The sequence below is a fragment of the Enoplosus armatus genome, chromosome 12 (genome assembly GCF_043641665.1).
Source record: "Enoplosus armatus isolate fEnoArm2 chromosome 12, fEnoArm2.hap1, whole genome shotgun sequence".
Classification (NCBI taxonomy): Eukaryota; Metazoa; Chordata; class Actinopteri; order Centrarchiformes; family Enoplosidae; genus Enoplosus; species Enoplosus armatus.
Genome location: NC_092191.1, coordinates 4,599,638 through 4,614,621, shown reverse-complemented (window position 1 = coordinate 4,614,621; position 14,984 = coordinate 4,599,638). Strand labels below are relative to the sequence as shown.

Sequence of the window (14,984 nt, the reverse complement as noted above, 5' to 3'; positions counted from 1 at the left end):
CTTTGCTTTTATGAATATATTAAAATGACACGTGCACACTGTATTTCAGATGTCCCTTCTCTGCACTTCTTTTAACGAGTGGCTGTTGTTTTGAGTTCCAAAATGATTTTTTATTACACTGTATTCATGTAGTAGTTTGTAAAACAGGGGAGCAAATTGTTGCTTTAAAAATAATAAAAGAGCTGCCGTCACAGCCTCAGTCTGTATTGTAAGATTAATGCCCTGAAAGAACATTTGTATTATTATATCCATTATATTTAATGTATGAGGTTTGTACACCCAAGTAATCACACATCGGACTGAGACGTCTGGTTAGCTAAAGAAGAAGAAACAAGAGTTCATACGTTAATGCAGCTGCAGATGAATCTATAAGTCATCATCTGATGTTCATGTCTCGTCATGCTTACGGTAGCATGAGTGTTTGCAGAGTAAGAGTTTATGTTTTGAAAGATTCAAACCCCATAACCCTGAAGGTCTTGAGTGCCATGTGCTAATCTCCTAATCAGCTGTGTTGCCTTCAGGGGCCTTTTGCTTGCCTTTGCTCAGTCCACACATATATATATATATATAAAATATAAAAGGAGGCACAGGCCTTAAAAATGCCCCTGAGTCAAAATGCTGCTGTGCTGACTGTAATAAATGTTGTGTCTGCATCCTTTTAAATATTGCACTTTTATGAAATACTCTGACATCATGCGTGAGTTTTTGTTTATGTGTCAAAATAAAACAGAAATTGGTCTTGAACTCTTTGAGATATTGGTTGAACCAGACCGTGCCATATTTACTGGTTGCCTCCGAGCTGTAGCTGACACTGTCCCCCTTCTCCTTTCCTTGGAGGGTCACCTATCAGGGGAGGCAGAGCTGAATCAGCTGCACCTCATCCCCGATGGTGCCACGGTGGCATGCTGGCACAGCGGGCAGCGGGCACTAGCAAGCCGGGCACGGGATGAAAAGCTGAGAGGATGAGATGTGGTTGGAGGGGGTGGGGGGGGGTAGGGGGTGGGGGGTCAGGGTTTGTGAAATTGAAGTAGGTCTTGTGATTTGACAGCATTCTGTGGGATGGACTCGATGGACCCTCGCCTGCTATGTGTTTGCGTGCAAGTTTATTTAATGCATGTGTCACTTTGTCCCTGCAGAAATGTAGCTATCCAGAGAACCGCACCCTCCTGAGGAAACCCCACCCCTTACATGAATTGAGCCCCTCTTGCCTGCTGCCTCAAATAAACACACATACACACACAGCACCCACCCCCTGGGGAGCAGCAGGAGCTAGCTCTGGGGGATTATGGAGACGGAAAAAAAGCTTTCAGGAGGACAGTCATCTGCTTCTCTCCTGCTGTAGACCATGGGCAGGCAAAAAAACTCCTCTCTTCCTCCCTCTAAGTCCCTTTTTGGCAATGCCTGCCAAAAAACTGGGCCGGGCAGCTTTGTGAAAGGAAAGGAAGGCAGGCAGGCAGCAGATCCCTCTTTCTGTCTGCACGGCGAAAAGAAATGGGCTCATTTAGCCAAAGCTGCCACGGTCAATGCAGGGCTCTGATAGAGGCTTTGGTAAGGTGAAATCCCTCCTAAAAAGCTCTGTTAGTGACTGTGGAACTGTTGGGCTGCTGTTTAGTACAGGCTGTTGTCTCCTGTCATCCACCTACTGTTCCTGGTTCCTTGTGGGTGTTTTATCGCCAGTACCACCCGTGACACGGCCTGTCTCCGCCATTGTGCCTGCTCCCACCAACTGGTTGTGGTTCAGGAGTGAATATTCTAAATTCTGGATGTGACTGATGGTCAAATAATTCTAAGCTTTCTTCATGTATCATCCTCTTAATATTGAAAAGGGCCTGTTTCTTGTCATTCACCATGTCTTGTGTTGAGCTCTTGGCTCCTCGCACAGGTAAACAGAGAGGGTTGTTTATCGCCGGGTGCCAAGCCGTGGCATGCTCAGGGAGAAGTTGTTGTTGACCTTGAGTTAAAATGGAGCTCTTATCATTAGCTGTCTTGATTGACAGCCGTGTGTTTATGAGCAAAGTGGAAGGCTCTATTTCCTCCATCTCCAGGGGGTGTGGGGCTGCTGCCATGGTGTGACTCATTTCTCTGTCTCTCACATGTTCTCTCTCGCTCTCTCCTTCCTTATTTTATTCAAAAACAGGTTCGCTCATTAACAGTACTGGCACAAGTCAGCATCTTCCAACTCCTAAATAATGTGTGTTAAAACAACAACAAAACTACGAGATTCCAGTTCCAGTTCCAGTTGTGTTACTTATACAACGTTTAGTGAAACTTAACTACTGAGGGGGAAACTGAAGATACTTTTTCCCACTGTAAATTCATTGAAAGTAACCTTAATGTTTCTCAGGTAATTCAACAGTGCTATAGGTCTATGTTATGCTCAGTTTGCTACAATATCTAATGGCCCCAAATACTGAACGAAGACGTCAGCCCTCAAATCAAGAGTCCTTGCAGCCTCATGCTCACAATGATAATGCTAACATGTTGATGTTTAGCAGGTATACTGCTTATCATCTTAGTTTAGCGTGTTAGCATGCTAACTAACACTAAACACAAAGTACAGCTGAGTCAGATGGGAATGTCTTTAGTTTTTAGTATTAGACAAAGTGAAATGTTGGCACTAGATGAAACGTCAGGGGACCATCATCACATAACAACAAACTTATTACAATTCAGACATGAATGTGTGTACCAAATTTCATGGCAATCCATCAAATATTCATCGAGATATTGGATCAGATCAGTTTCATAGGGAGGATGTTCATGTGTGCATCAGTTGAACTCTCGCTGAAATCTTTTTCTTCTTCTCTACATTTACTCCCTCTGAAAGGTGCTTAGCTCCGTCCGGACAGAAGGAAATCCACTGGACTGCCGCTTCAGCCTGCTCCAGCCCTACCAGCTGCTAACAGTAGAGCTACCTGCAGGACCGCAAGGATTCAGAGAGGGGTCCTGGGCTGACACCTGTGTGTACGAATGTGCACGAGAGCGCCTGCACCGCCTGTCTGTCACCCGCATCCCGCTACCATCCCGTCCCATCTCCTGCTCGCGTCACCCCTCTGAGACCACACTTCTCCTGGGCTTAAGTGATTCCTCCCTGGTCCTGTATGACCAGCGGCGGGGGGTCTCTCTCATGGCTCCTTGCCCTGTGCCACCCACCCTCCTCGCTTGGCACCCTGCTGGGGCCGTGGTCATGGTAGGGGGAGGGCAGGGGGAGCTGATGTGCTTTGATGTGGGCTTGGCACCTGTAAGCATGGGACTGGTAGCAGAAGAAGTAGCTTCAGCTGCCACGCTAAGACTAGCTCAGCACCTGCGCTGCAGTGGAGGCCTGGAGGGACTGCGGTGGGGGACAGGCCTGGAACGAGGCCCAGAGGGGACAGATATCCTGATGTTGGTCTTTCATGGGGGACCACTAGCAGCCTTGAGATTCAGACTAGGTGGGTAATACGACTCAAAAATAACATTTAAAAAACAAACCACTGCACTCCTGCAAAGTGACAATCGTTGGAATATTTGTGAACTAGAAACAAAACTCAACATTAGGGCTGCAGCTAACAATTATTTCCTTTTATTGATTAATCTCTTTTGATTAATGCTTTTCAATTAACTGATTAATTGTTTAGTTTAGAAGATGTCAGAAAACGCTTGTTTTGTCTCAGAGAAACAGAGAAAAGCAGAAAATCCTCACATTTGAGAAGTTCAAAGCAAACGTTTGGCGACATAAATCGATTATCAAAATTGTTGTTTAGTGATTTTCTGTTAATCGATTAATTGATTAATGACCTGATCATTTCAGGAGTCCCCCACAGTGATTTATGCACAAAGAAAGAAAGAAAAAATATGTGGTGCAAACATTTACTCTGCTTTAAACTAAAAGTTTAAGTTAAGTCCACCAGAAGCTGTTATGAAATCTATTGTTTTTCCTGTTTTATTAACTACCCTTAGATTTCTTTAAATTTTACTTTACATTGCAGTGAGTTTAAATAGAAAATGATTTACAAACCGTCCACACCATCGTAGTCCTCTCCTCTAATGAAGGTGCCCTCCTCCCTTCAGAGACTCTTCCTCTGTTTTGGATCTGACACTGTATCTGAACCCCACTGTGTAAATATGGCTGCTGAACGGGTCGACCTCTTCACTGCTGAGGGAAGTTAATTTGTTGGCGGGCGGGGAGGTTAGCAGGAGTCACGCTCTCAGAGGTCATTCAATAATCGCCCCGGGGCAAGAGCCCCCCAGGTGAATTCTGGGATGCATTTTTCCGATAAATCGTTTACAGTGGCTGCGCAGTCCCTCGGGGCCCCCAGATAAAGTTTGCCAATCAAAATTTTTTCCGAAGCAGCCACCTCACCCCCTAACACGCACATACACAAACAAACACACTCACACGTACACACATTCAGCGTCTTTAATTGTGACTTTGGAAAGAAGATGTGACAGTGGCACGCAGCTCTCTGCTGAAGTTTGAAAGCAGGAGTGTGGGGGTGGATGGAGGAACGTAGAAGATTGTGTGCATTTGAGTTTGTGTGTGTTGGAGGGGTGTGTGCTTCACTGTGTGTATTCAACTGCGTTTGCCTGTGTGCACAGGGAAAGGGGAGGGTGTCTTCCAACAATAGCTTCCCCTCCTCTGATCGTCTGCCAAGGTTTTGATGAAGAAAGTCACTGCACGTCTTTTCTCCATGATAATTCTTCCCCCCACACACACACGTGTGTGTATTCTTCTATTTCTGTGCTTCCATGCACACACACACGCACACACACACACTCCAACTCATTTGTTTGTTTGCTTGCGCTCCTTCTCTGTATTGACTTGTTTCATAAGGCCCGCTACATGACAGAAGGAGTGAGTCGGGAGGCGGCAAGGAAGAAAGACTTGGCCAAGCTCCAAGTTCCCTTTTTTCCATAGGAGGCAGCCCTCCCTGGTGCCCCCCCACCCCCACCCTCCTGCCTGCACCGAGTTATCTCATCTGGGCACACGTTGGCCGCGGCTGGGCCTGCACCGGTACAGGCTGTGGAAGGGCAGACCAGGGAATGTGCAGCACGACACGCAAGGAAAATAGTCTTTTTTTTTTTTGTGAAATATTGTTGATGTTTAATGAAGAATTACATAACTGGGTATACAACAAGAGAGAGCAAGAGCCCAAGCCACTATATGTTTATTTGATTTTTATTTTGATTGCATACTAAAGCAGAAAAAACAACATAAAGGTGGGTCTTCTCCTCCACTGCACAAGCTGGTGCTCGCAAATTCGGATGAAGAGCTCATTTGTGGAGCACTTTTACTTTTTGGCACAAAATTAAAACAAGCTGATTTACTGAATGCTTGTCCACAATATAACAGTTTCAATAGCTAATTATTATTTTTTTTTTAGAAGACATTATCCTTCGAGCCGAAGTCTGCTTGTCGTGTTGATGTTGACAGTATGAGTACTCATTGTTTGTTCATGCTGCTGCTGCTGATCTCGTCCTGCTCAGTGTTGTTTTGTGTTGGGACACAGTGACGCTGAACTGAGCCGGTCAAATAAGTTAGTGTGGACAGGTGTGGCAGAGAATTGACTTGTCCTCGCCACCACAATGATCCATTGTCTCTGGTCAGAGTTAGCTGGCACACACCCACACAAACACACAAACATAGACACACACAAACTGCACTACGCTCAGCTGATGTATTAGCCACATTAGCCCACTCTTTAGGGGATTTGGGGGCTTGCTAATTGCCAGCTTGTCATTTTAATTGCCTGTACATCCCCTTACACACACGCACACGCACAACGACTTCAATTAATTAGACAAGAGTCAGTGGTGACTTTGCTTGCCTTCAGCCCGGCCCATTGACAGCACCGCTGTCAGTGATCACCTACACTGTCCGGAACGGTGCCACCGGCTGTGTCCAAATTTAGTTTAGTGAATATGTAACTTAACTACATGGCAGCAGAATATTACATGACGTGTGTGAAAAATGTCAAAACAAGTTAGCGGCCCCTTCGACTGTTGCCCTACACACCGTCACAATGGACAATAATCAGCTCCGGCATTCAACACCTTCACTTCCCGCATGTGTGCTCTATAAAGCCACAAACACACGTGCACCTTTGCCCTTTTACACACAGAACAAGACACCTCTACTGCCGGGAAGGGTACAAAACCTTGTCCTTCCATTATTCAACAGAGTCCTAATGTGCTCACACACACACAAACAAAAGCTTAATCAATCACCTCTGGTCAAAAGGCCTAATCAGTTGTAGCAGTCCTCTCATCTTGTCAATGGACGATCTCAGATCTCTATGTGAACATACTGTATGCTCAGTATTTTTTCAGATGTATTTAAACAGATGGTGATGAAGAGAACTTTGTTTTTATTTTGCACTTACGCACAGAAACACAGAGCATACACCAGGGATTAAACACTTCCCAGCTGATTGATTGACAAGTCAATGCCAGTCCGACCAATCCAGCGCTGCTTCAGAGTTCACATTTAAACCAACATATTAGGGATATACTCTACATCAGTACTGTACAGTGTGTAAATATAAGAAGAAAAGCATAAATGTGTGTGAACATTTGAAATATCGACTCATACTGAGCAAAATTCTCCAACATAAAATAAAAAATAAAAAATGAGATCAAATGAAATTAGATAAAGAAAATAAATGACAGCAAATAAAATAAACATTTTCTGTATCTGATGGTAGACAAGATCCTCTGGTTCTGCTGTGTATTGATTTCGGTTTAGAAAAAATAGAAAGTCAAAATTGGTGTTTGATTTGTTAGATAATGCACAGTGATATATTTACTATTAGTTATTTATTTATTTGTGTAGACAGATAACAGGTGATAAGACCAAACAGGAGGGCGTCATATATAAATTTCATCCATTCTACTTGGTGCACTCTTGATTTTTATCTTTTCTTAATCCTTTCTTTTGCTTTATTTCCTGTAGTAATAAACTAAAACCAAACTCTCTGTGACAGGAGCTCTGACTGGGGGCCACATGGGTCCCGGGGAGCTGCTGCAGCAGCGGCTGCGTTGTGGCCAGGTCAGAGAGGCGCTGGGCGTCCTGGAGACCATGGACTGGAGCGTCATTGGAGACGAGTGCTACCGAGGTCTGATCTCGGTCATCAACCACCTGCTGAGGCTGGAGCTGACCGCAGAGAGAGAGGGTGGGTCTCTCTACTGTGTGAACCAATCCTCAGCAGACAAAACCAAAGGACAGCAGTGTTATTCTTATTTTTCTGGCTATGAAACATTAGACTGAATCCCAGAGAGGAAATGTATTTAAGAAGTTATTATGTTCATGAGTCATATTAGCTTAAAGGTTTGTGGTGTTGTAAACTAACTAAATGAGAACATACAAGTCATTCCACTTCGATTGGATTCATTCATTTTCTGTTGAATGTTTCTGTTAATTAGCACTTTGTGAATTAGGCTTTCTTTTCCGGAGGGACTCTGTCTCTTTTTAAAAAGTTAATATATAACAAGGCGTTCACCAATGTGCGGAGAAGCAAAGGATTTAACTGTGCGGCTACATTATCTTTAAAAATAAATTTCACTGCTTGGTAAAATTGTTTACTGACCCACATCTACTAAAACCCTGTGAATGTTTATTTACTTTATTGTAGCCCTGCTAGAATCAGCTCTGGGTGTGTTTTACGCCCCACCTGCCCCCCTCTCTGACATGGTGATACTTGAGTACAGGGAGCCAATCAGCAAGTATGCCCGCCGCTTTTTTCACCACCTCCTCAGGTAACGTCACACACTCTTTCTTTTGCATAACTCTTCGGGTTGGGGGGGGGGGTCAAGGTCATTGAATTAGAGCACTCTTGGAGTTAAATGTATTTAAATACATAATGCATATGTTCCTCTATCTGACTACAGATCAGCAATTGAAATACAAATAAGACTTCAATTAAAATGACATCAGTTGTCATCAGACGTCTGATCAGTGATTGAAAGCTGTAGCTCCGCGTACACATATTTACAGACTATTTATAAGGCATCAGCAGAACATTTATTCAGTTTATCATCATAGGGTGCAGAATCAGAATAAGACATGCTGTCCAAAAAAAAGGTCTTTCAGAAAATGACATCCATTGAAGATACAATTTAATACTGCTTATTTGCCGCTCAATATTGCTATTTTAAAAAATTCCAAAAAAGAAATCGCTTTTGAATTTCCTCGCACACACACACTGATGCAGCTTTGAGTCATTCATAAGGCAAAGCACCTCACATGCACCTGTTTAGACTGTTGTTTCATTTTCCCTTCTGCCATGAGAGCCTTTTGAAATGCCTGTTTGACTGAAATAGACCCTGTTGTTCCCACACACTGCTGCTTACTGCTCTCCATCCTGCAATTACCTCCCGTTTCCTCACTCTTTCTTTCTCCTCCTCTGAAGCAGAGGGGGAGCGTTGTTTGGCATCCCTCCTTCTCTGCTCTCTTATCACCTACCTGCATTCTTTTTCTCTCCATCAACATCAAATGAAGGAAGCCCCCCCCCGCACCTCCTCTCTCTGCGTGTTTGTTTGTTTCATGTTGGCTCTAGACAGGGAAAGTTGAGGTGTTTTGTACTGGGAGATACAGCTCTCTCTCTCTCTCTCCCAGCTTTAATTCTGGATAATAGGAAGAGGACTCGCTACTCTCAGTTCAATTATTGACAGTTTTGTATGCAGGAGTGTGTGTGGATCGAGGTGTGTGTCTGTGTGCAGATCAGAGGAAGGAGGAAATATGTACCACTGACCTATCCATCCATACATTTTCATCCAAAGCGTGTATTTTTAGATTCATGATTGTTTTCCTACTAACTGTTATTAACTGTCTCCACTTTCCCTGCAGACACCAGCGCTTTGAGAAGGCCTTCCTCCTCGCTGTAGATTTAGAAGCCAGAGATTTATTCATGGTGAGTGGGAACTGAATTTCATTTAAATTGCTGTCTTGAAAAAATGTGACACACACAAAAGAAAAAAAGGTTACATTAAAGTAGAATCCACTGTTGGATCTTTTTAAGTCCGTCCGTCCAGGATTTTATGATCTTGTCAACACAAATGAATAGTTAATATAAGGAAAGAAAAATGCGACACTCTCTCACGGACAACAGTTTTAAATGTACTCAAATTACGAGCACAAATCCCAACATAAATAGATCTGTACCAGAACCACTGTTAGAAGCTGATGGGATTCAGGCAATGCTTAATCAAAAAACTCTTCTTTTATTAAAGATTGTTTGGGGGGCATTTTTGCCTTTTTATTTGAGAGATTGACAGTGATTGAGCAAAGTTCCCTGGCTGGGATTTAACTGAGTAGGTTGTGCTTAAATTGTGTGCGTCTTAACCACCAGGGTACCCGGACTCCCCCAAGACTGTGTTCTTTAAATCACAATTTTTTTGTCCCACTGACTTTTCACTGAATTTTCAAATATACTCACATCTCTCACACAGAAAGTGTTGAAAAGTCTTTGCTGCAAATCCAATTACTTAGTCCCAAGAGAATATCACAATTTGTGATCATTGTGACCCATTAAATGACATGTAACATGTCTTACAACATGTTTCCAACACCCAGTGATATTGTTAAGAATGAAGGCACCTAAATTTCATTTCATTTTTATGTAAGTGTTCTGCAGCTTCTCTAACACTATACAACCTATTTTAATTCATTCATTATTGTACTCTTGTTACTTTGCACATGACTTGTAACCCATAGTGTGTGTGTGTGTGTGTGTGTGTGTGTGTGTGTGTGTGTGTGTGTGTGTGTGTGTTGCATGTCACAGAGCAGGTGTGATCTCAGAATGGGCCTCTATCTTTTCACAACCTCCATGGCCTCGGCTCGGCCTTTTCCTCTCCCCTCATCTTCTAACTCGCTCTTTCTTCCACTCCACGCTGAAATGCTCTTCTATGTGTTTGACCCCCTTTTTCATGGGGCCCCCTTTGCTCCATGCTTCACCAACACCCTAGACATTAATACAGACCCCCATACACACACACACACACACACACACACACACACACACACTCCTCTTGCTCCCTCAGTCACACTGATAGCACTGGTTCCAATTACCTCCCCACTAAGTAGTGCTGCTGGGAAGCCGAATTGAAAAGGTGGAGTCGAGCCTGTGGACCTTGAAAGAGCGTAAAGGAAGGAGGGGGGTGCAGAGAGTAGAGGAGGGGGTAGTGGTGTAGATGGAAAGCTATATGACAAATGTAAAAAAAAGGCTAAAGAGAAAAGAAACAAGGTCTTGCTCCGTCACTTTGGAGGCGTCGAGAGATGAGTAAGACACAGAAGATGAGCTCAGAGATGGAGGTGGAATCATATTTGAAAATAATTCTCAGCGTTGAACTGACTTCAATAGGTGGAGTCACATCAGGACAGTTCAGCCTGAGCTGTCAACAAAGCGGTTTTGTCTGAAAAATGTTCCAGTTACAGCGATTATTCTCATAGAGCTCCATCTACATTCATATGTACTGTATGTACGCGACAAGTGACAAGTTCTGAAATATAAAGCACAAAACATTTCAATAGAAGTACAAATGTTCACAGTTTTCATCGTGTTTTCAAGAGGTTTTTGTGTGTGGCACAAGAGGAAAAAATTGTGATATTCAGTTGTGTGTGATGTAAAATAAGCCACCTTACAGGGAATCACAGAAATCTAAAAGCCTGATTGTGTGAAGTTCGTGTGATGTTATCCAGAACTAGTGCGTCACTGTCCAGACTTCAGACTGCAGCCTCTCCAATTATGGAGCCAGCGTCCCCCTCCTGTTGCTATCATACGACACCTGACAGGATGTTTTTTCATCTCCTGTTTTAAATCAAACCACACGTGTAGTGTTGATACTGTAAAGGTGACATCTTCTCACGCGTAAAAAATATTATTATCATACTGAAGTTGAATTGCCTGGAACGCAACACAGTTTAAGATCAAATTAAACATGTGAGTGATTTTTATTTTACTTTCATTTTACAAACACATTTAAGAGACAGACTGGCTCACCAAACACTTCTCATCCTAGATCTGTCACAAAGTTGATGCTCACTGACGACAAGTGTTTTCAAGCACTTTTTTTCTTTTGCCTCAGCGAACAAGAGAGCAGCAACTCCTCGTCTGAAAAGAGCGACGGGGAGAAAGAGCAAGAAAGAGAGGATGTTGACATTTCATCCCAAGCTCTGGCCTTCGCTCTAATTAGGATGTGTTGTTGCTTTAACCTGCTTGTCGGCTGATTGAGTTGAGGTGGAGGGGGTTAATGAGGGCAACCCCCACCTTCACCGCACTCTTTCTAACTTCCAAACGTGCCCACAGAACTCAATAACGCACCATCGACTTGATAAAACACACACACACACACATAGATAGCATTCGCACCATCACCTCCTCTAGAAATGCCCAGCATGATATACCCCCCTCTATCACCAGACCCCCACCCCTTCAAGCCCCATTGTTTCCCAGGTAACAATAGAGGCCCTCCAAGCCCTTTTCTTTCCTAAAAAAAGAAACCCTTTGTTAAAATGAAACACTTTAGTGTCGGGCTAAATTGAGGGGGAGGAGGAATTGGTGGTAGGGGGGTGTTTTGGCGGAGGTGGAGGTTGGGGGGGGGGTGTATGGAGTGGTAGTAGTAGGGGGTTACTGAGTCGTTAGCATTTTTTTTCATAATTGGCGCTGTTCTGTAGCTCCCTAATTAGCCTTTGATAATGAGTTGATAATGTAACCAATTAGGTCATTCGTCAGCCAAGTCAAGACCATTTTTCTTCTTCTTCCTCCTCTGCTTCTTCTTCTTTTTCTTCTTCCTGGGTCTTTGGCTCTTGATGTAGCTTGTTAATTAAATCAAATTGTGTGATAGCCGAATCTGATGCCGGCTCTTTTGTTCCCCAATGAGGGCTTGTACTGTTTCTTGTTAGATACGCTAGCAGTAAGGCAAGCTGCGTCTGCTGGGTTCACCCCCCTATCTTCCTCCCCTATCTGACGCCGGGCTTGGAGGCACTGGAGGAGGAGGAGGAGGAGGTATCGCACATCTTCGGCAATAAGCTCATTGTTGTCGCTCAGATGAGTAATTAGCATTATTAAAACGTTAAGTCCTTAACACCTATCTGATAGAAGTGTTAGTCAAACACAAGGCTCCTGCATAACAGGTGTGTCAGAAAACAAGTGTGTGTGTGTGTGTGTGTGTGTGTGTGTGTGCAGGTTCAGCAAATGTGCTCATGTCCAGGGATTATGTCTATGTTAATTAGTGAATATGTATTTTCATGTTTGCATGCTTGTGCCTATGTGGATTTGTGTTTCCTTGTCAATATTTGATTTGTTTGTATGTTTTTTGGAAAAAGCCTCCCTAAAACAAACAAAAAGACTAATTGTAATTGGTGTATTTTTCTTTTCCCGAGTATAAATACAGGTGGTGATGTGACATTTGCCTGAGATATTTTCAGGGGTGGCAATGGGGTCTGAAAACTTCAGAAGTAATCATCAGGATTTTGATGTCCGTCCCTCAGAATCAAAGAGCAAAGGCTTCTCTCTAGAGCCGCCTTTTGATGCTGATATATTTTACATTCATACAGGGAGAAATACATGTTGGAGGAAAACACAGAGACTAAGACTGCTCCCTCATTCACTCATTCACTATTCTCTACACTTTCAGTTGGAAGTTATCATCATTTTGAGCCATCACCGACAGGTGTAGTGTATTTGGAGAAATTGTCATATATTTTATGGCTATGATATGTAATACCATACTGTGTATATACACAGTTAATGTGCCTATAAGCTGTAGCCCATAACATAATAGTTGCCCATGTCACCCCACTCATTTTGCTTGAAAATATCAGTAAAAATAAAGAAAACTGAATCCAAACACTCATAAAGTACTGGCCAGTAAAATGATCATAAATATAGTGCATTGATTTGCAAATAGGGAGTGATTTCAGACACAGGATAAATGTCTACAGGCAGAATTAGATCTATAGGACAACAAAATGACACATTCACTGACTAAACTGCGATCTTAAGCAAGAGTATTTTGCTGTTACTGCCACAACACTATTTCTATTACTCTCTGCACCTCGAGCTCTCTTCACCAAATGCAACAAGTTGTTTGCCGTCCTCTGTGAGATGTTGTAGGGAAGAAATGTATGAGCAGGCGTACGCATCAAAATCACAAATGATAATCACAGTATAGCTCCAGGGATGCTGTAAACATTACAGATTAATGAAGTATTACAGCACATATCTTTTCCGCAATCACGTCAGTTCATATGCTGCAGTTTTCTTACACAAGACAATGAGTACTTCTGCCAGTCAGTAGTAAGTGTCTCATAATGCATTAAAAAAAAGAGGAGCAAATCCACACTTCACATGTGTACTTCCCATCGATCCTGTTTGACAGTGACCCACAGACTGCGAACATGCAGACATGAGCCCGTCTATTAATGTGTCGTAAGCGCTGCTCTGCGCCAGTTAACCTAATCCCTCATTTATTTGGAGGTAACCCAAATATCAGTCAATATCGGGCTCTTAGCGTCCACCACCACCACCGCCCTCCCCCATCCCCTCTACTCCCCAAAAATGGCCCACTAAAACGCCCCTCTTTATCAGGCGCTGCAACCCCTAAAGCTCTTATATAAATAAGATTAGTGTCGCGTTTGAGCGTCAGGGAATAAGAGGTGTAATATCTGATGGTTTTATATGCAGTATTATTGTTATCCCTTCTTAGTCGGGCTGATACTCCTCTCTCTCCCTCTCTCTGTCTCTCTCTCTCTCTCATTTCACGTTTGTTCATTCGTTCATTCTTTCTCTGGGTCCCTCTCTCCAGATTCAGACAGTATTATGAGGGGCTAAGCTGGAATAAAGCGCCCCGGCATCAAATGTTCATATTGTTCTGTTCTGTCTGTCATACAGTCCCTCTCTCTCTCTCTCTCTCTCTCTCTCTCTCTCTCTCTCATATGAAAACCCTTGTTGTGTATTTTGCCTTCTTCACGTCTTTTATGTCTTGTTCACCGTCTCCCTCTCTTTCTTCTTTCTCCCTCACTCACACACCTCACTGTCATTTTAATGCCTCCTCTCCTCCTCGCCTGTTTTAATCTTCCGCTGCTCTGTTTGTTATCAATTAGAGAGCCTCACTCATATCTAATTGAGGGGCCATGTCCTCGTTCACAGCGGCTGAATTAGCCACCTCAGTCCTGGGAGCCGATTTAGGTTCTTTTGAGGCCATTTTGTTGTCGGCCATTTTCACATTTCCTCCTAACTCCTCGCCACAGAGGGCAGGCACCACACTATAATTACCCAATCTGTTCCCATTCATACTCTTCAATTTCAGCCCCTCTCTCTCTCTCATTCTCCTTTACTCCCCCTCTTCCCCTGCCTCAATCCCTCTCTGCTCCCCACCTCTTTTGGAAACCAGCCCCCCACCCCTCTTTTTTTCCCTCTAGGGGTACAAAAGCAGGGTTACAATATGGGGGTATTAGGGCCGGGTGCAGGCTCAGCTGGGGGCTGGCTTTAGCCAGCTGAGGGTTATCCATGGCGAGCCCTGAGTCACGGCACTGATGTCCTGTGATGTCGCTGAGGCGGAAGACTTTCCTTAACACGCTGTACCCTTTGATGGGCCCTCAGGCCCTGCACTCGGCCCGAGGAAACCCTGCGACCCTGAGTAGCCCCTCATTGGGTGCCTGGACGAGGGTATGATTCACTTTCTGTTCAATCAATTGAAAAGGTTGAGTGTTGCAGAAATATTTTTCTCAGTTTCACAATATCTAGTTTAAATTTTACTCACTTTTATTTATGCATTATCCACATTATGTATATTTCATTCCTTCAGCACTATCCTGCTTTCCACTCACAGCGTCACACTGGGATCTGACCAGTTCATTTTCAGCCTGTACTGCTGGTTATTGACAGGCTCCACTGGAGCAACTGGGGCAACATGTTGCTTGTTGTTTCATTCACTTCACAGCCGTTCTGGGGGATTCAAGTCAGTGACTTTTATACCATCATGCTGCTTCTTAGACTGAGAAATGT

General features: G+C 43.6%; 1 protein-coding gene across 1 annotated transcript in view; it reads left to right on the top strand.

Annotated features, from left to right (window-relative positions):
* The window catches only part of wdpcp (WD repeat containing planar cell polarity effector), an 80,141-nt gene that overhangs the window by 49,823 nt on the left and 15,334 nt on the right, over nt 1-14,984 (top strand). The window contains 4 exon segments of the mRNA XM_070916042.1: nt 2,828-3,431; nt 6,963-7,151; nt 7,611-7,734; nt 8,825-8,888. Coding sequence (XP_070772143.1) covers nt 2,828-3,431; nt 6,963-7,151; nt 7,611-7,734; nt 8,825-8,888 — 981 coding nt within the window.